The sequence below is a fragment of the Empidonax traillii genome, unplaced genomic scaffold, assembly GCF_003031625.1.
Source record: "Empidonax traillii isolate 1590-97213 ecotype Southwest subspecies unplaced genomic scaffold, ASM303162v1 scaffold457:size789790, whole genome shotgun sequence".
Taxonomy (NCBI): Eukaryota; Metazoa; Chordata; class Aves; order Passeriformes; family Tyrannidae; genus Empidonax; species Empidonax traillii.
This window is the reverse complement of record NW_020955650.1, coordinates 572,237-593,383: the sequence shown is the minus strand read 5'-3', so window position 1 is coordinate 593,383 and position 21,147 is coordinate 572,237. Positions and strand designations below refer to the sequence as shown.

Sequence of the window (21,147 nt, the reverse complement as noted above, 5' to 3'; positions counted from 1 at the left end):
ACTGCAAATCGACTTAACCAAGAGATACACATTCTCAGGCTTCAGAAAATAATGAGGCACTCCAGATTTTCCTGCAGCTTCCAGAGAAGCAGATGTCAACAACCACATCAACCCACATCAACGACCAAGACCACTGGTCCCATCCAGCCTCACAGCTGTTTGTACCCCGATGTTACACTGATTCAGGGAACTGCTGCCACAGTAACCAACAAGATACATGGAAATTACACAACAAACCCACAAGTGGCTGCATGTGTCCAGTTTCTGCTCTGAGCCGAACTGAACTCCCACTCACCAGGCTCTTGGTCCTTAGTGGATATGCACTCTTTTATGGACTCTGTTATGCCAAGACTAGCGGCAGTGGGGAGTGGGCCGAGCAAGGATTCCAGTGCAGGTGGCCTTACAGGAGTTTCATTTCCATTTCTGCATTCCCCTTCTTCATTTCTTTTATCCTTCTCATGAAGTTCATCATAGAAGTCCTTGTTTAAGTGATTAGCAGCTGCTTCCAGTTCCTCATCTTCTGCCTCCTCCTCTCCAAGTATGCTAGAGGCATTATCTTCTATAGAATCTGTAGGGGGAAAATAAACCCAACAGGTCATTGCATACCATCTGCTACAGAAGCTAAATAAATAGAGGTGCTCACTTATGGAATAAAAAATCTTTAGAGGAAATCTGTAGACAAAATATACAATATTTTAGTCCAACATATGAATACATGGAGTTCCCAGATGCTCTTCAAATTCATTACCTTGACTATTAAAATGCATTTTTGTGACTACATGCAACATTTAAAATAGAAGCATCGTCTTATCAAATTAGGTAAAAGGGCTTTGCGAGAGAAGTCAGCTATTTCCTGGTATAATTACAAATTAAAAATAGCCAGTTAAGCCCTTCCATATGGAAGTCAACTGGGGAATTTGGTGACAGAAGGGTCTAGATACTGGTCCACCGCACCCTCAGTGATGAAAAGAAACATTCTCAGGTGCCAATGCCAAGCTTATACAGTAGAAGGAAAGAAAAACAACTGAAATCATTAATGAACTGTCACAACGTAGTTGTTTTGAAGCCTGAACTACGAACCAAGTATTTGGCAGAGAGAACCCCAACGCAGTAGAGATCTTGTACTATGCAAGCATATATATGATCACATTTATCACAATAAAGTTCATACACTTCAGACTGCCTGATCTGAACCCGATGCTATTTAAGTAGTCATAAGACTTTACAGACTTACCATCTTTAGTGAAATTTGCAAATACGCCTTTTGCTTTCGGTCTACTGTTTTCTAATTCAATCTCTATTTCATCTTGGTAGCTCGATATTTCTCCTGTGGTGTTAAAATAAAAATAAAACTCAGCAATCGCTGATGTAATTTCGAAGAAATGAGTGATATGTTACGCTAAACACAACTTATACCTTCAAAATCCTCCAGCTTTTTTGATAACGCCTTCTCAAGCTGAAACGAAAACAAACAAAATAAATGTGAAATTGCTAAAAAAAGATGCACAATTTTCAACTGTTTATGAACCGTATATAGAGACAGAGAATGGCAGGGTATTTTAAAAGCACTAAGCAGGTTTTGATTCACAACTGAAATTACTTTGTAGTGTCAGACAGGCAAGACAGACAAGTTTCAAAATACTGACCAATTTCAAATGTTATCTCTCCCATCTATATACCTCAAAAAGACCCTTCACTCTGGCAAGCTGTAAATACAAGGCCTCATTCTTCAGCAATCTGACCCTGTCACTGTGCCTGCAGATGTGAGCAAGCACAAGGACAGCACTGAGATTGCAGTGTCCACACCAGACAGAGCACACAGGTGATGGCAGAGTGAAGCTCTGACCTACAGCACCTGCCAGGCTCTTCAGAACATCACTGGCATGCCTACAGACCTTTAAATGATAGCACATCTAGAACAAACAAAAACCCTAACAAACCAATAACGTAAGAAATTACTGTGACAGCAGTAAAATCTTCTCCCTCTCGTGCCAGCTTTAGTTCATCCTTCATAAAGAAATTAAACCACACGAGAACTAATCTCTGTGGAAGCAGGTGTTGTACCATACAAACCCCTCAGGAGTCTCATTAAAGTAACTGGGTTATTGTTTTCATATCTATTTAAAAGAAGTTCTGTGCAATGGCACTTCTCCTGGCCACTGCTATCACCTTAAAAACAGCGCATGGTTTCTGATCCCATTACAAACCTTACACCTTTACCCTGCCTCTTGCTGACCAGGCTGGGAGAGAGCAGGCAGCACACAAAAGAGAAGTGCAGATGTTAGAACAGCTACTCAAGACTTCCACGTCGCAAGCTGACTTGTCACAATTTTTTAAGGACAAAAAGATTGGGTTCTTTGATAAAAGGTCAAAGCCCAAGAAGTGTCCTCGGCCACTCGGCCATCCCGATGTTAAGCAGAGCAGTGACTCTGCACTTCCTTAGCTAAGGCAGCAGACATACTTCAATCCCTCATCAGGGGATGTTTAAAGCTACATATGAAGCTACATATCTGCCAGAGCAAGTCTCTCTGGAGGAGTGAACAAAAATCATATAGGTGAAAAAAATTACATATCTTTAGTTAATGGCTATCATATGCACTAATGCTCACCCTTCTCTTAGAAACCCCAAAATAAATGTTACTAAACCTTACCAAAGGCTGGTCAGTTAGGATTTTGTATTAACTGATTCAAAAAGAAATGCACAGAAGGAGGATAGAGGAGAAAAATACAGAGAGCATCTGATTCAGAATTCACCTGCTGTATCTTCAATTTTTTTTGACCAGCTGTAAATGAAGGAGGATCACATTCTTCTTCCAAGTCAATCTTCATAAACTCATCTATGGTTAGTTGACTGGTTGGTGTATCTTCAAACTCTGTCAACCTACCAAAGCATACAGCACATGACCAAAACATCTCTAAGAACTCCTTCAAAAGTAACAAAATCCACAAGTTGCCAAGTTACGGAGTAAACACATCGTCCTTGGCAACTCTGGCTCAAATACAGACTACATTAAAACTGAAGTGCTACTAATTGTTTCATCTGCTGGAAAGAAAGTATCTTTTCATATCCCATATTAGCTTTTGATTTATTAGCGTATGTAACACACAATTTTTTTGATGAACAGAAACACTGCAGTCCCTACGGTCAATTAAGTATAGACAAAACTAAGACGAGAAACATGGTTCATTCCTCCCCTCTCGTTGCTTTTGTTATCAACATCAACAACAAAACAGACACCAAAAATAAAATATCTGCCTTCATAGTTTAGGAGTACGCTCAAAAATATTCCTGATACGTTATTCTGATTACTTTATGCAAATCAAATGTTGAAGTAAAATCTCTTCAGCAGACTGGAAAAGCGACAAGAAATGATCTTCCCAGGACACCACGAAGCAGTGGTAAAATAAAGGAATCATCTGCATGTCACACCAATGGAATAGATGAATGCACATAATTTGACAATAATAAACTCTGTATTTGTTTAAGGTTTGCATTTAAAAGTTCCTACCTAAGTGAGAAATAGGACCAGTTCCATGGGGAATTGCCATGAAAGCAGCTGAATCTTCCAAACGAATCTGGTCATAATTTCATCCACAAATTACAGCATTTTGTACAGGTGAAGAATTTTATACAGGAGAATGAGCACATCCATTTCACAGATGGGAGAAAGTGAGACAAAAGGTTAAATACAAAGCCAGGTCAGGAAACGTCTGGCAGAATGCTTCTCTGACAGAAAGTGCCCTTTTAATAATATCAACATTTTCCATGGGAAAACGGCAATGATGGGTCTGCAGCTGCTTCGCTGGAATATTCCCATCTTCCAGAGGAAGCTAATCTGACAACAGCTTCCATCTGCAAAGCTAGGAAACTAAAAATGGTGATTCAGTGCTCCCAGCACAGGACCTTTCGGCATTTCTCTCCTCTACCTCTGATTGCAATGAAAGTCCTTCTGAAAAGGAATTTTCTCTAACACAGAAATCCAGTTTCTAACCAATGCCAGGGTCAAAGTGAAGAGCACAGGGCCACATTTTCCTCCTATATCCCCAACAGTATCTGTATATCTTCTTTTATAAACTGAGGAACAAAACAAGACAGCCCATACAGAAGGGCATAGGCATGCTACCACTTCAGGACACTTTGCCAGGAGGTATTGCACACCTGGAGCAGAGGCCACAGGCAGCATCTCATGCCGTGAAATGCTCAGAGAGAGCCAGGCATCTCTAGGTAACTCCAACAGCAAGCAGCACACTGAGCCCATGCACGGCTGTGCCAGCCAGATTAGTGCTGCTGAGGAGAAGAAAGCCTCTGAAAACTAGACTTGCTTTTGGAGTTCAGGCATCTCCACAAAGCCCCAAATTAGCCATGTACTTGAGAGTGACTGACAGCACAAAACCTTCCCTCAGAGTATACCAGGGACCAGCCCCCTCCTCCTCTCTTTCAGATCAAATTGGAAAGGAGAGGAGGATGCTGTTGGCAGCAGCAGCACCCAGCTTTTAATTAAAAGACTAGAAATCTTTCTCAGCATTAACAGGCTTCCAGCATGCATTACCCACCTTTCAGGAGGGAGCCTCATCTATCAGGCTAGAGGTAAAGCCTGGCTAGGGCACTGTTATTATTATTATTATTTTAATTCAGGATTCACTTAATGCCAAACCCATGTATCATTTGAGGAACATGGATCTTCCCAGTCACCATCATTAAAGAACAGTCATCCATCTCTCCACGAATGAATCACGCACTCACGGGTAGTCCCGCTTCGGCGAGACTTTTCCTCCCAACCAGCCTCGCCTCGTTAAAGCAGTATTCTCCTCCCACTGTTAAAAGCCAACATGCAGTTTGGCAAGGACACACAGTTTGTTTATCCCACGCCTGCTCTGAGTCTGAGGTGAGCTGCCAGAGCCAGAGCCCCATCAAAGCACCACCTCTGCGCATGCCAAGCAGACAAGAAAACACCCGAAGCAAAACCAGTTGCTCATAAAGCCAGGCCGGGGGTGAGATGACCATGTCAGGGTGTCAACCCTGTGCATGTCTGCTTGGGACACCTCAGGCTCTGTCTGTCCCTCTCCTGTCCATGGTGTTGTGACTCACGTCACGTACCCTGCACCCATCAGCCCTCCGCTGGGGTGGTTGGCACGAGCTCCAGTTTGAGCGCCTGAGCCACAACAGCAGGACGGGTCTCTCCCAAAAGACCTTCAGTGCATCTGCAATAGGACAGGGTAGAGCTGTGTCATCTTTGCTACCAAGGAGCTCAGACCTACAGCACAGCACGGTGCGACCATCTGACCTGGCCTCCAGCATCCTGTCCCATGGCCATGCCCTCCTTTTCTTCAGTCCTGATCCAAGACAAACGGAGAAGAGCTGCCCACCTCTTGGGAAGGGCTGCCAGCACGACAGTGTAGGTACAGGCCAGTGGCAAGCCCAGATTTAGAGGAGCACATTATTTCTTCACTTCTCTCTGGACTCATCCGTAAGTCTCCAGCCTTCCTTCCGAAATGAAGAACCACCCGTGACGGTCAGGATCCCAACTTGAGCATCATCACCGTGGGAGAGCAAGCTGTGCACTCAGCATTTTCTCTTTTAACTTGATATAAATAAATACCTGCACTTGCCAACCACTTCCCTGCCTCAACATTTTACACTGGCTGATATCCTGTCTACACATTTTTAAACATTTCTTTAATTTTACCCACTGTTTGGACACATCCCACCAAGGCAACAAACTGATGCTGCAGCAGTCTGCGCTGCATGAAACAAGAAAACACAGGTTTGGCAGTTAAGAAAAACTGACGCAACCTTAATCATAAACACAATAATTTCGGGGGCGAGGGAGTGCCCTCATGAAAACAAAAAAATAGCTACGGGCTATTTTTTTAAGTCCCACATAAAAATACTATCCAAGTTCATTTTCACTTTTGTTAACCTAAAAAAAACCTAATAAGAGCTGCCACTTCAAGTTATGCACAGACGGAGGAAAATAAACAGATATACAAATTAAGATATTATTTCCTTGGCACAAATTCAAAAGGGCTCTAAAAACTGAAATTTGGCAGACAAGTATTTTCTATTTATAGTCAAAGCAGAAGCAGCCACTACAGCTCAGGCTAAGATTTAACTTCCAGCATAAACTGTCCTCTTACAGTTTCTCACAGCAAACTCTTTCAAGCAAATTCCTTTGGGAGAAAGGTTTTTCCAGAGCCCGGTGTCATCTGCCTCTAACCCCAACCCTTTTCTACAAAGGAAAGTTTCCACAGTTGTTGTTTCTTCCCTTTACAGACAAAACCACACCTCAGCTTCTGATAAAGTACTTTTGTGTACAAACCAGTAAACCAATTCCGTTTGCCCTTAATATAACTCCCAATAAGGGAAAATGGGTCAATCACACTGAAGTTACAAGCAATGTTTCTTTCCATTTTGTTTGTTTCAGGGATACCATCCAGTGGAGACTCCTGAATCCAATCTACAGCAATGGAAAAACAGACTCCTTGGTGCAGCTCAGTGCTCGGTTTTAATGTTCAATTGTGCAGCACTGAGGTGCGACCAAGCACACAAAAGAACAAAGACTTCTGGAGTCCAACTCACAAATGCTTCAGGAGCCCAAGTTCAAAGTCCAAGAGGAATCTCTAAGCAGAGGCCATTTAGGAAAAGCCACCGTGTCCTCCTACATACACACAATAAGCTCTAGAAAGCAGGCAGCATGAGCAGAGGTGTCTTGTGCTGGGTCTCCATACAGAGGGGCAAACAAATTACAACTTCAGAGACAATTGTTTTTTTAAAGACATAACGTGAGGTTTAGCCTGAGCAGTCAGCCTCTAAGTTACCTGTTGTGATGGGTCTTTTTAAAAGTACTTAAGGTATTTTATTAATGGGATAGAAAAATACTAAGCTGAATATTGCCACGCTATCAGCAGAAATACATGAAAAAACTTTATTGCAAGATAAGCTGGTAATGATAATTATATTCCCCTGAGTTTCCCCAAATTAACAATATAATTAAAACCATAAGTAATAACTTACATGATGTCTACATAACCTTAACTGCCATATCAATTACAAATATTCCAGTAATAGATCAGCTTTGATAACTCAATTCCAAACTCTGGAAAAGTAAGGGATTTCCTTTTGCGTCTTAGTGAAGTAACAGAATATTGCAGCGTCTCCCCGCTGTTTTAACTTAACGCTCTCAAGTGCTTCCTACCATCCCAAACCCGTGCCCTCACTCACAGGAGAGAAGCTCAGAATTCACACTGATGTGGCAAACCATCACTATTTTTATACTACAAATGCAACAGTCTGTTGCATCAACCTTATCCCCCCATTTTTTTCCAAGCCATATAATGTTTACACATGAACTATTTTTGGAAGTATGTAAACACATATCCTAAAAGTGATACTTAATATAGAACACATATCAGAAACAGTTATTAATTAGATGCTTCCTACATGACAAAACAAAAAGTTTTCCAGTAGCCACCAGTAAGTAAATAAACAGAAGAGTAATCTCCTAATATATACATATTGTTGTTATACATATATATATATGTTGTACATATATACAATTTTACATGTACTTGCAGCAATATAAAAGACAGTTTTAAGCCTGTAGAAATGTGTATCTCATTACTAAAGATGAGGGCAAAATCAGAGGTGATCCAGTTACTGTGGTTTTACAACTTACAACTTACCACCTGAGCTGTGCTAAATTAGTCTGTGTTCCCAGCCCAACCCAAATGTTAAGAGAAATATCGTCACATTTAAACAACTTCCAACATTAATACACACCATCTCTTTTTACAGTGGGCTGAGAGCACACACACAAACTCATTTATTGCCAATTAAGAGGTGACTGATAATTTATGGCGCTCATTTAGTGGCAACCCTCTGATCCTTCTCTAGGTATTAAAGAATGGGTGCCTCTAAAGATTTACTGTACTGTATAAAAGCACCCTTTGGAATTAGTTTCTGTTACTTGCTCACACCAAAGCAGAGATTTAAAACTGTCACAAATTCATTATCCTAACTTTTAAAGCCCAATTCTACAAATGCTTACACATGTGATAAACTTGTGTTAACACCTGTGCCCACTGTTAGCCTCTGGATAATCCCACCATCACACCTACCTGGCTGCCCCAGACCTCTGTCAGTCTAAAACACCTGGAACTTTTTGTTTGTTTTTTTCCCCCCTGATTCAAGTGTTCACACAATGCTAAGGAAACAAAATGCTTTAGCGTTCCTTAAAATTTGTTTCATTAGCGTGGTTCCTCTGCTATGGTCTGTCAAAAAGCACTCTATGATCTCCCGGAAAAGAAAAATAGTGCTGCTTTAACTTCTCAGCAGCAGCTCAGATGAGGAAAGTCAAACTCAGAGAAAACTGTTTACAAGATCTAAGCCTGATTTAGTGCGGAGAAGTTAATGACTGTTTCAGAAGTAAGAGTCACCAATAATTTTGAAATTATATTTTTAAAGATGCTGTACTAAAACATATTAGTAATCCAATTAAAGTATTAACTTACTAACTGTGTAGAAGCTGGGCTTGTAAAAAGGAACATTACGTGTGAAATTGCATTCCTCAGAAATAAAACCTTTTTTCATTAAACCAGACAATCCAACTTACAAAGGTATGCAACACCAGCCCACGTGGATCAAGTTGTGTTTTAATCACCATACTAGAGAGGTTTCTAGAAATCATCTGTAAAGCCATTTGAAAAGGCTTTAACTGGAGACATAAGATATTTCTCAGTTTAGCTTATCGCAGCAGTGGCCAGCGAAGGAGATCAGAGCAGACACCACCACAAGCTCCTTTACATGAAATAACTCTTCTGATTTTCTAAATGCCTCCCTCCCCATCCGATTTCAACCAAGAGCCCTTACAGAGCTCTGACATACTGAGCATCCTCTGCCCTTCAATGCTTGAATGCCTTGGGTAAGCAGCTCCCACTGATTCACCAGATACCTTTCACAGAATTTTAGCTTGGCTGTACACGGATCACAGCCCAACACCGACTTCTTCACACCTTTCCCTTCAGCCCTGGCCTTGATAGGACTTTGGCATTTTCAAAAACACAGCCTCGCAGCCACCTCACAGCTACCCATTTCCCTGTTACCTTCTCTTCCCATCCTGACTCCAGACACACATCCTCCTTGCTTTTGCCTGCTCTCACAGACACCTGCCCTGCTTGAGACTGGGCGCCTGGACACGAGGTTTACGTCAGCTACATATTACAGAAATGAAAAGGAAAAAAGAAAAGCTGCAGGCAATTTATCTCTATGCATGAATCTTTAATTTTACCAGAAAACTACCAAAGCAGTCATTGAAAGAGCTGTAGTTGGGTCCCCAGGATATGAGCAAAGGACCCCATTTATGAAAGTCCCTGCAGCTCCTGCAATTGGAGTTCCTTTGTAACAAGTTTTGTCTCCCTTCCCCAAAAAAACTATTTTGTTGCGAGAAAAAAAAACCATTCGACTCAAAAAGGAGCCCTTTAAACCCATTCTGGCCTTTCATTCCAATTTCTACTAAATGAAGCTTTACTTCTTCTGAAGTTCATCACAAATAGGTTTTTTAGCAGATAGTACTTTATGGAACTGAGAAGGAGTATTTTTTATGCAAAAAGCAGTTCAATTTAAAGATAAAGTGTGTAAGCCAAAGAAGCAGAATGCAAATGTTAACAAAGATAAGATTTTTTTTTTAATTTCTATTGAAGAAGTGCCTAAGATCTTCAAACAGGCGTAAGGGCCGCACAGTATTAGATAATGCACAATGGACAAATATCACAAGAATTATTCTCACTACAGATAAGGCAGAATTCAGAACACAGAGAAAACATGCAAGGGGTGAATAAAAAGATGAAGAGGCAGAGTATTTAAAGGTTAAAAAGGCAGCAGCGAAGACAGGTGCCTTGCACATAGGCATAAATGTGAGGATTGAACTAAATAAAAGGGTTGGGTTTATTAAAAGTTAATTCCTCCTACCTCCACAGATGATTACAGAGAAAATAACAATTTGACTAATTAGTTAATATTTGTACAGTATTTGAATATATAAAGTGATATATAAGTTAATATAATTTCAATTAGACTGGAAATGAGATAGAATTATCAGTGCATTTATTAATATTTAATAAGTTCGCTTTCAACAACAGCAACAAGCTTTACATTTTAATTGTGTGCTTCAAAACATAAACCTAGAAGGCCCTGTGAAGTGACTACAAAGTTTTTGCACCAATCCTAACAAAAATCCACACATATTAAAAATAAACATGCACTGTTTTTTAACCAAACAGATGGTTAAACTAAGAGGCCTTGATTGGAAGATGAGTGACAGCATCTGTGAGTCATTCTTTGTCGCTTTTTTCCTTCCAAAACCCATTCCCCTTATGATCAGGTCATTAATTTTTATGACCTGAAGACACATCACATTTTTGTGAACCTCCTCCTAAGAGCTGCTCCTCCAGCACACAGCAGTGAAAGAAGAGGCAGCCTACAGGCTTGGTGCTCTCCAGCTGATGATGATCAACAGGGTGAACTAATCCAGCCCCACCAGCTGCACTGCCCAGGATCAGAAAGCCCTTCTGAGGGAAGGGCTGCCACCCCTTCCTGAGGGCCTTCCCAAAACAGAAACCCAATAAGGGCTTTACTGAAGAGCACCCTCAGACAAGCCGCTGACTCACACAGCCCTCTCCCCCGCCCAGGCTCCTGAGCTGCCTCCACAAGGCAGGAGAAAAAAGCACATCACGTGGGGCCACCCCTTCCTTTGCAGATTTCTGCCATCAAAGTCGTCAGCATTGAAAGCAAACCCAGCTTCCAATGCTGTGAACCATGTAGGTAACTGGGAACTAAATTACACAACACAGCAGAACCTGCAGGCTCGAAGTGCCAGAGTTCTCTGGTCTCCTGTTTCGTTTCACTTCCAGAGCTGTCAGGGCAAAGCCATCAGCAGTGAGCTGATAAAATGATCCAACACTGTCCATTAATAAGCACTCACCCAGCTACACCCAACACTTTCACAAAGCAGCAGCTCTTTACCAACCTGAGTAACTATACCAATAATTTAAAGGAAATAAAACTGTACATCAAACTGAGAAGTAAAGGAATTTTTAAGAACGCAAAACAAGTTCTCGTTCATCTCGACAACATCTATTTGATGGCATTTTGAGACGAATTCTTGAAAGAAAAGGAAAAAAACTGGAGTGCAGAAAGAGTTATTCAAATGTATTTTTCTTATTTGCCTTCGTTAAATACTATATAACATGCTCTTATTTGAAAAACATCAATCAAATTTATAGATTCGTGATAAATAGTTGTAATTATAGCTGCCTGAAAATAATTCAGCTGTCACGTTTACCCTGTCAAAGTAAATAACGCTGTCATTTTAGTTGATGTGTGTGACTTGAGTAAACATTTCAAAGCATGAATTTTGAAGTAAGATTTTCTTGCTCGAAACAATTGCTGAAATTAATTTTCCTTCCAACTCTAATTTATTATGCTTATTTTCTTACCAAGAACAAACCCTTTAACTCTTTAACCAAAGCCCCTTGGAGTAGATTGTGGTGCATAACTCAATAATCATACAAAATGCAAAATTAAAACACACGACCTGTTGGCCAGAGAATAAAAAAGTGGTATTTGTACTGCTCCATCCTTATAGTGGTACCCTGAAACATTTATAACACTTCAAATTTATCCCTATGTCACCCATGCATAGAAGAGAAATAGCATCACTCCTGTTCCACCAATGAAGATCTGGGGCAAAAATATTTCCAAGAATTAAGAATTCAATATTATTAATATGTATTAGGCTCAGCTGGATGTGCTTAAGAGGATCCCAGTGAGGTAGAGAAAGAAGCAGCTTTCTAAACACAGACCTTGGTGGAACAAATATCAGTAAGTACTGGTGATAGAAAAATTTCCAACTTGGTGCAACAGAAATCATGGTTCTACACAGCCAGGTTAGTTTTTTATTCAACCTATGGGAAAAGAATATGTAATAACTTTTCAAAAGTAAAATGAGGGAAACTGAGTGTCTACCTATACCATTAAAATATGGAAAATACTACCAGATATTAAAAAAATAAACACGCAAAAGGTACTTCAAAAATTCCCACTTTCAGGGGATCCTTCAGTGAACTTATCATGAGACTCACTGTGCTGTCTTCCATTTACTAGCAGTGCAACACTACCAAAAATTAACACATCAGCAAAATGTTTTGAAAAGTTCAATAATAGCTAAAGTACAAGACTTTTCATCACTGGATTCTGGATTAATGAAAAAAAAAATCTCACAGTAGACCGTCAGCTTTGAGAATCAATAAATTATTTTTTCTGAGGACATGACAACAGTGTTAGCATTTCTGACACAGCATTCTTTTGCCTTGAACTCTTCACCTATTAAATAAGCACAGTGCTCCTTACAATCTTTGCTAAGCTTTTGAGGTCTTATTTAAGAGTCAAGTTGTTAGCACTTTAAAATCACCATCTAAAACACATTGCACTTATTTTAATTGTGACGCTTCTGAACATAACCTGGTTTTCTCTGGTATACATTCATTTTAGACTACACCACTGTTCAGTACTGTAAATGAAAGATAAAAGCAATAAAACTGCACTGACCTTTTCCTTAATGTAGATTCACAAACCTTGACCACCCTGATAACCTCTTTAACAGTCCGTCGGAAATCATGCATTCTTGCTGCCACCAGCAGAGCTGGAGAATGAGCAGGGAGAGTCAGTATCAAAAAGAGAAAAATTTACTGAACAGAAGCAGAAAACAGTGGGATAACTATACCCTCTCTTCGTCCCTGCCTTCAGCCAAAGAGCTATGAATGCTTATGCTGAGCTGTGTCCTTGAATACTTGACCTTACAAACTTTGCTTTCTACCCAATAAAATTAAGCCAATTGCAAATTGCACCCTCAAAAATTCTGTGCTTTAACATTTGGGAAACCACAGTCAGCTACAGTACAAGAACAATTCACTGATCACGTTATTTTCAAAGTGATCATCTTTTTAGCAAAATTTACTGAATTCTGCCCTGAACAAAAAGACCTTAAGAGAAACACTGAATAAGCTTATGCTGGTCTCCTCACTGCTGTCACCACTACCACTGTCTTGCTGGTGCCCAAGTGCTCTCCTGTAAGATAACTAGTGCTGGCTGCAGTTTCATCGTGTGTTGATTCAGCTCCTTTTTGAAGCATCACACCCACCCATCGTGCAGTGGCTCAGTGTGCTGAGCACTTTCAAGCAGGCCAAAGTGCTTCCTTACAGAGGAAACTAAACCAGAGCTCCACTTCTGGTATAAGCTTAAGGTGCTCCTCATGGAAGCATCAGGGGCTAAACTAACAACTGGTCCTTCAAACAACATGTGGCACAGACATTTAGACCAGGGAACCAACTAAATCCAGTGCACAGTCCAACACGAGAACTGCATATTGCATGAGGGGTCCAGCACCACCTGCTTCAATCCACCGATCCATGTCTGTTCAATCAAATTACCTGCTCATGTGGATATAGTCCCTGTAGTGAATCAAAGAGCAGGCTGCTCTCCCATGCAGTCTAGACTTAAATTTTTAGCAGTGTGCAATAAGCAAGTACTATTAACAAAAAGGGGCTAGAAATGTCAAGACAATTGCATAGTTCATTTCTCATTCAAGCCTAGACATGTAAGATCTTTTAAATAAAATAAAGTGCATACATGATCTCTGTGACTATCTACACCCTTTGTTACTCTGACCTCACTAGCTACTACCTTTTAACCTGGCCCTCCAAAACCAGTAGGTTTTCTGCAAGCATCATGACAGCAATGGATCTTGGAAAAAGATGAAGAAAGAGAGAAAAATAATTTCACAAAACAGGTCAAAGAGGCCATTTCTTGCATAAGACTCTATGTAAAGACACAAATCAAAGTGCTTGCACTAATGGTGTCATTTTAGCTGACAGAAAAACCTTTCAGCAGCTAGAGCCTGCAGAGTGGGGGCAGAAAAAGCACCAGAAAGGAGCTTAAAAAAAAATCCAAACTGTAAGTCACAAAGGATCTGAGCAAGTACTGTAGAAACAAGGGCAAAATGAAGCTTGGGTTCCAGAAACTGTTTTGATGAATGCCTATATAATCTGTAGATGCCTGACAGCACAAAACTCAGAGAGCATGGCTATCACCAAGGAAATGAGAAAGTCCTCATCTGTTCCAAGCCTTCCCATGCACCCTGCTGCGGGGGAAGTGATACACCCAGCCTATGCCCCCTACCTGCCCCGCAGAGCCCCGAGGGCCGGCGCCCGGTGTGCATCCAGTCCCGCTTCATCCTCTGCAGCAGCCTGAGAGCCGTCATGGACACCTCGTGGTTCTTATCCCCGAACTCCAGCATGTGTGCAAAACGGGGAATATATAAACACGGATCTGCAACGGAAGGTGACAACATTATTTCTAATCCCACATTTGATTTAGGAAAACGCAGCGCTCAAGCAGTACTGCGAGGCTGCTGTGCTTGGCTTGGTCTACCTCTCAGCAAATAGAATGTGCTGCTGGGCCAGATCCTCTGACCACTAAGCTTTAGGGTTTTTTGGTCAAACTGAAACAAAATATTTTCTTGCTTGGTAGACAAAAAAATCTTTAAAGCACTGTACAAACACTTTCCTATGCGTTTTAAAGTGTCCAAGGCTGCACATGCTGACTCCGACATATGAGCAGTGTTATTGGTATCAGCGAAATCATACCCAAAGTGAAGCATTTGCAAAAGCTTCTGCAGAATGAGAACATGACTTAGATCCCAAACTTTTAATATCTCCTGCAAACTAACAAGATAATTTGCATGTTCCATCTCAAACCTAACTACAAACTAAGCTTCAAAAAAAAAAAAGCATTTGTTTAAAACTCTCAGTCTTAAAGAAAAGTCAACCTTCAAAGTTAATTCCAGCTGCTTCTCAGACTCATATTCCAGCAATACAAAACACTGTTTATTACAGACAATAAGGCAGACTCTCCATCAGTATAAATTGCTAGAACCCAATTAACATCAACAGTGCTATGACAATTTACAGCAGCCACAGATCTGCCTCCAGATGTATAAACTTATTTCAAGCATCAGTGTTACCAGCTTCAAACTAACCAAAATATGTCAGTACGCATTGTGCTTTGCCTAAACCAATTTATAATTTATCAAACAATCTTGTAAAAGCTACACTTAACACATGTTTACTCTTACTTGAGATATCAATTTCTCATTTCCTGCCAGCCTTTTATCACTTGACCGAAAATCCATGATGTACGGTAAATTGTTAACTATTAGTCTCAACTCAATTTCCTCAGCTGATCCCCTACGTGGGCACTCAAACTGCTGAAGATGAAAATTTAGCTTGAAACACTAGAAAAATCTTGGGGATTTACAACTAATCAAGGCACCAAGTTCTAACAATGAAGCCCTGTTGCTATCCATAATTACCAAGATCACACTGTAGGTGATGATGCCTGTCAGCCTCGCAGAAGCATTTAAATGAAAGCACTTATCAAGAAAGAACTTTCAACCATGTCTCCCTCAAAACTGAAGGAACTTCAGAGTGCAGTCACCTTCTAAAGATGGCCCTAAAAATCAAAGGTTTAGAACAGAATAACCAATCCCCATGATTCTAAGGAGAGTTGTTCTGTATTTTGAAGTATGATTTTATAAAGCTGTACTCAACAGAAACGACCAATGCCAAATTCAACAACAACAAAAAACCTTTCAGAAGGCATAGCCTGGGGTTCAACAGGCATTTAAACTTTGCTCTTCACACTACAGGAACATGTGTGATGTTACAAAGCAATGCCTGATTTGCTTTTCCATCTCCTCTTATCCAGAGAGGTCTCAACTTCAGCTCCTACGGTCTCCAGAGCAGAGTGGAGAGAAAGGAGCAACTCAGCTCTCTCTTCGGAGCTGAGTTTCATCAGCATTTACACAATTGCTGTTTGTAGCTGTTGAGACATTTCTGCTGGCATTCATGCCCACAGGTCATTTGACAAAACACTGCACATCGTTAATTTAAATTCTGAAGCTACCAAACACTCAGAAAATGAATACGCCGGTGGGTTTTAAATAGCAAGCCTTAAAAAGGCTAAAAAAAAGTAAGACTGCAAATATATAAATTCGAGGCAGGGCCTAGGTTTGCATAAACACATCCTGCGTTGATGCAAACATTTGGGGAAAAAAAAAAAATTTTAGAAGCTGTAAAGCCCAAACACTTTGCTTCCTTCCAGAAGTACCAAACCAGCACCACTGCAGCGAGGGTGCCTTGCTCCCAGGAGGGTCCCCTTTGCTTCGGGAGACCCCTGGGGCTGATACCCTTCTACACAGGGGAGTAAGTTCAAGTCGGGCAAAAACCTCATTGGTTTTCCTCAAAAAGAGTGTTGGGGGCCATGAAGCTGATCACAAGAAAAAACGCTTATTTCATGTTTTAAGAAAGAAGTGTGTGCTTTTCTGAAGACTTTTCCCTTCTCTCCTGATCCCATTCCTGACTTGAAACCCGTGACTTTTTGAAGATCCTTGATACCACGTTAACAGGGATGCAGAAAAGCATCTCGGGCACTGTTTATAGATGTTCCCCACCAAAACAGGTAACAGGGAGCGCAGCAGCAACCGAGCCCCGCTGCTGGACTCTCTCAGTAAAAGGGCACTGTGTGGGGTTCAGTCCTCGCCGAACGACAGCCCGTGGGACGGGCGGGAGGTCCAGGCCGGGAGGGCGCGCATAGCCGGGGCACGGCGGCTGCGGGAAAGAGGGGAGGACACCCCCGCAGCCTCCCCGGGCTTCAGTAACCCCTGTGCGTCCGAGTCCCCCCCAGCCAGCCCGGGCGGCGGCCCCGGCGGGGCAGCGCGGCTCCCCGGCCCGGCAGAGCGCGGTGCGGCGGCGCCCCCGCCCGGGCCGCCCGGGAACGGCGCTGCGCACCCGGGGCCGCCCGCTCCGCCCCGCCGCGCTGCCCCGCGTCCCTCCGCGCCTGCCCCGCTCCGGCCGGACCGCGGGCACCGGGACTGTGCCCAGGGACAGACCCGACCCGGCCGATAGCGGAGACACCGCGGGGCTCCCTCCCGGAGGGCTCCGGGCGCTGCGCACGTAGGCGCGGGGGCGGTGCCGGGCGGGGGGCGGCTCTTCCCCGCCGCGCCCCCGCGCTCGCCATTGGCGCGGGTGGCCGTGACGCGCGGCGTGGCCGCTGCCTCTTAGTGCGGGAGGCGGAGGCAGGGCCCGGCAGAGCCGCGCCGAGCCGAGCTGAGCCGAGCCAAGCCCGGCCGCGCAGCGCCGCATCCCGCCGCATCCCACCGCGAGGGGAGCGCCAGGGGCAGCGCCTCGTCCCGCCCGCCGCGCAGGAGCCGGGGCCGCCCCCGTGGGCAGCAGCGCCCCCGGCGCGGGCGGGAGGAGCGCGGAGGAGCAGCAGCGGCCGCGGGGAGCGGAGGAAAGTTGGTGCGAGCAGGCGGCGGGGGCCGCCCGGGAGCGGGACTGCAGGGGAGCCGCCGCCTCGGCTCGGCCCGGCCGCCGCGGATGTGCCCCCGGCGGGCCGGGAAGGACGGAGCGGAACGCTGGCGGCGGGGATCGGGCGGCTGGCTGCGCTTCACCCTCGCCGGGCTGCTGCACTCGGAGGATTTGTGGATTGACTGTCGCTCCTGACCCACCGCCTCGGCCGGATTCCTGGGGTTTTGTTGCTGGATTTTGTTGCCTTTTTTTTTTTCTCCGTTTTTGATTATTTTTATCTTTCTGTCCCCTTTCATCGGGGAAGGAACTGCCCGCCGGCCCCGCTCGGGTTCCCCGCTGCAGTCGTGGCAGTGCCGTGGAGGCTGGGACCCCCCCGCAAGCCAAGGTGAGCGCTGGCACTGATCCGACACAGCATCACCCCTTTCCTCCCGGAAAGGTGCGTCGGGCCGGTAACCAAAGAGCGCGCACACACTCCAAAAAAACCAAAGGCCACCCTGCATCTAGAAGCGTACAAAATATCCTGATAGTGGGACTCGCATTTGGGATCTGTTAGTTCTCTTGCTCATGCCACTGCCCCCTGGTTGCCTCAATGGCAGGATCATGAAGTGTTTGACTTTTTTTCTTCTGCTTCCAGAGACCTTAAAGAAGTCCAAAAAGAGTGTGAGGTCAAACGGCAAGGTGCCAGGATGCTATGAGATAGTGCCCCTGTCCCTGAAGAAGAAGATGGCTGCAGAACTTTACCCTGCCAGCACCAACACTAACATTGCAAACAGCAACGCCGCCGCCGCCGCCGCCACCGCTGCCAACAGCAAGAAGAACGCCCTGCAGCTCCAGCAGAGCGCCCAGCCGCCCCCGCCGCCCCAGCTCCAAAACCTCAACAACAACAACTTGGAGAGCGCCAACTGGCAATCTTTCCATCCCACACTGCGGGAGAGGTAAGGGCCAGGCCCGCCGGACCCTCCCCGGGCGGGCGGGAGAGAGAGAGAGAGAGAGAGGCGCCCGCCCTGTGCACCTGCGCCCCGGCCGGGCGAGAGGGCAGGGATGGGCTGGAGCCGGCGGGAGGCTGGGGCACCGGGCGAGGGGCAGCCCGCGGCTAACGGGGCTTCTCCCCCCTCCCCTGCTTGCAGGAACGCGCTGATGTTCAATAACGAACTCATGGCTGACGTTCACTTCATCGTGGGCCCGCCAGGGGCATCCAAGAAAGTTCCTGCCCATAAGGTTTGTGCAGATAATTTTTTGGCTTTTTAATGCTGCTGTGCAGATCTCCTTCTACCCCTGCTTTTACAACTAGGTTGCACTTTTTTTTTTTTTTCCTAATTGCAGCTCTTGTCTAATCCCAGAAGTAATTCACATACACTGCAATTAAAGGGAACAGTCTAAGGCAGTGTTCTGCCTCCACTGCAGCTTGTAACTTTCCCTAAATGTAGCTCTTAGCAAAGCCAGCACGCTCAGCTGTTCCTGATCCATGTTACTGAGGCTTCTCTCTCTTTATTTTCCAGTATGTTTTGGCAGTTGGTAGCTCTGTCTTCTATGCTATGTTTTATGGCGATCTCGCAGAGGTCAAATCTGAAATCCATATACCAGATGTGGAACCTGCAGCCTTTCTAATCCTATTAAAGTAAGTGGCCTCTACAAGTCTACTAATTACATGGACAAAATCAAAGTAGCTTATAAAATATACATCTCCTAATTGGCATTGTGCAATATGCACTTATTGCTGTTTACTTAATGTGCTGACAAATACTGAGTGTCAGATTCACTGCCAGCAAAGACGACTATAGATTATTTTCATGGCCTACTTCTTTTTTTCCCTAAGAAACTATTTTTTTTTTCCCCGTCTAGATACATGTATAGTGATGAAATAGACCTGGAAGCTGACACAGTTCTGGCTACGCTGTATGCTGCCAAGAAGTACATCGTGCCGGCCCTAGCAAAGGCTTGCGTCAATTTTTTGGAGACCAGCTTAGAAGCGAAGAACGCTTGTGTCCTGCTGTCTCAGAGCAGGCTCTTCGAGGAGCCAGAGCTGACGCAGCGCTGCTGGGAAGTGATTGATGCTCAGGCAGAAATGGCACTGAAGTCAGAGGGCTTCTGTGAGATAGATCAACAAACACTAGAGATCATTGTAACCCGGGAGGCACTCAACACCAAGGAAGTGGTAGTTTTCGAGGCTGTTCTCAACTGGGCAGAGGCTGAATGCAAAAGGCAAGGGCTGCCCGTTACGCCACGCAACAAGAGGAATGTATTAGGGAAAGCTTTGTACTTGGTGCGGATTCCAACCATGACTTTGGAAGAGTTTGCCAATGGAGCTGCCCAGTCCGACATCCTGACCCTTGAGGAAACTCACAACATATTCCTATGGTACACAGCCGCAAACAAACCCAAACTAGAGTTTCCACTGACAAAGAGAAAAGGACTCGTGCCTCAGCGATGCCATCGGTTCCAGTCGTCTGCGTATCGCAGCAATCAGTGGAGGTACCGGGGGCGATGTGACAGTATTCAGTTTGCCGTAGACAAACGGATATTTATAGCAGGACTGGGATTGTATGGGTCGAGCTGTGGCAAAGCTGAGTACAGCGTCAAAATCGAACTGAAGCGCTTAGGCGTTGTCCTTGCTCAAAACCTGACAAAGTTTACCTCTGACGGCTCCAGCAACACCTTCTCTGTGTGGTTCGAACACCCTGTGCAGATTGAGCAAGACACGTTTTACAATGTAAGTGCTATTCTTGATGGTAACGAACTCAGTTACTTTGGACAAGAGGGAATGACTGAAGTGCAATGCGGGAAAGTGACGTTCCAGTTCCAGTGCTCCTCGGACAGTACTAATGGAACCGGAGTACAAGGAGGACAAATACCTGAGCTCATTTTCTATGCATGATGCATTTCACCTTGATTGTATTCCAATGCTGCAATGATGCACATTAAGGGATTTTTCTGTTTTACTACGAACTCTGCAGCAATATGGAATGTTGCGCTACTTACCTATCTGCTACATCAGGCTATACAAATAAGTGAAGGAATGCTCTTGAATTTAATCTTATTTTATTTATTCATAAGCTATTTGACTTAATTATTAAGACTGCAACAAGCAGAAAAATGTTAAATTTTGCACGTACTGTGCATTTATTTTGTATATAGATAACTAACTTGCTGACTTAAACAGAATGTTCTAAACTAGAGCAGTTTACGAATCTGTGAAATATAAAACATTTTTACTTGCCCTAAATCCTGTGTACTTGATCATTGCTGATCTTATGGCTCGTGTATGTTAATTCATGTACAGTTAACAGGGGTGATGACAATTATGGTCTGGTCCTTATGTGCATTTACACATGGCAAATACGAAGGTTCCCTTGCCTGGAAACTCAAACTATCCATCAGCAGCCTTTATTTCCCTTCACAAAAAAGGGAGCTGACATTTATGGAAGCTTGGGGTTTTTTGTGTGTTGCCCAAGCTGAAGACAGACAAACCATCAGTATAATCAAAGTTGATCAAAAACATCCTGTGGGTTATATCTGAAAGCTCCTAATACCCCTTCACGCACATCATCTGCATTAACCTCCAGCCTGCCCAGCAAACAGCAACACTGCCACTTGCACCTGTCAAACTGTACCCCATTTGAAAGGCCAGAGTCAAGACACACAGATGAAGCTTAATTCAGTGACAGGCTCCATCCCAGATTTAGCCCCGAGCTGTAATACTGGCAGCCACCATCTAAATTTACATCC

At 43.9% G+C, this 21,147-nt stretch overlaps 2 protein-coding genes across 3 annotated transcripts in view; one reads left to right on the top strand and one right to left on the bottom strand.

Annotated features, from left to right (window-relative positions):
• BRF1 (BRF1 RNA polymerase III transcription initiation factor subunit) overlaps positions 1-21,147 on the bottom strand; it is a 178,828-nt gene that overhangs the window by 72,599 nt on the left and 85,082 nt on the right. Inside the window, exons 6-11 of the mRNA XM_027895346.1 lie at positions 14,234-14,383; positions 12,605-12,698; positions 2,755-2,881; positions 1,417-1,456; positions 1,235-1,327; positions 296-568 (exon numbers count right to left, since the gene is read on the bottom strand). Coding sequence (XP_027751147.1) covers positions 296-568; positions 1,235-1,327; positions 1,417-1,456; positions 2,755-2,881; positions 12,605-12,698; positions 14,234-14,383 — 777 coding nt within the window. The remainder of the gene's footprint in view (positions 1-295; positions 569-1,234; positions 1,328-1,416; positions 1,457-2,754; positions 2,882-12,604; positions 12,699-14,233; positions 14,384-21,147) is intronic.
• Positions 17,631-20,644, top strand: BTBD6 (BTB domain containing 6). Of its 2 annotated transcripts, XM_027895349.1 has the most exons (5): positions 17,631-17,806; positions 18,056-18,356; positions 18,549-18,639; positions 18,921-19,039; positions 19,264-20,644. In XM_027895349.1, the coding sequence occupies exons 2-5, from the start codon at positions 18,145-18,147 to the stop codon at positions 20,294-20,296; spliced, it is 1,455 nt and encodes a 484-aa protein (XP_027751150.1). In that variant the 5' UTR covers positions 17,631-17,806; positions 18,056-18,144; the 3' UTR covers positions 20,297-20,644. The 2 variants fall into 2 exon arrangements, with proteins under 2 accessions (XP_027751150.1, XP_027751149.1); XM_027895348.1 differs by lacking the exon at positions 17,631-17,806 and having other exon boundaries at positions 17,814-18,356.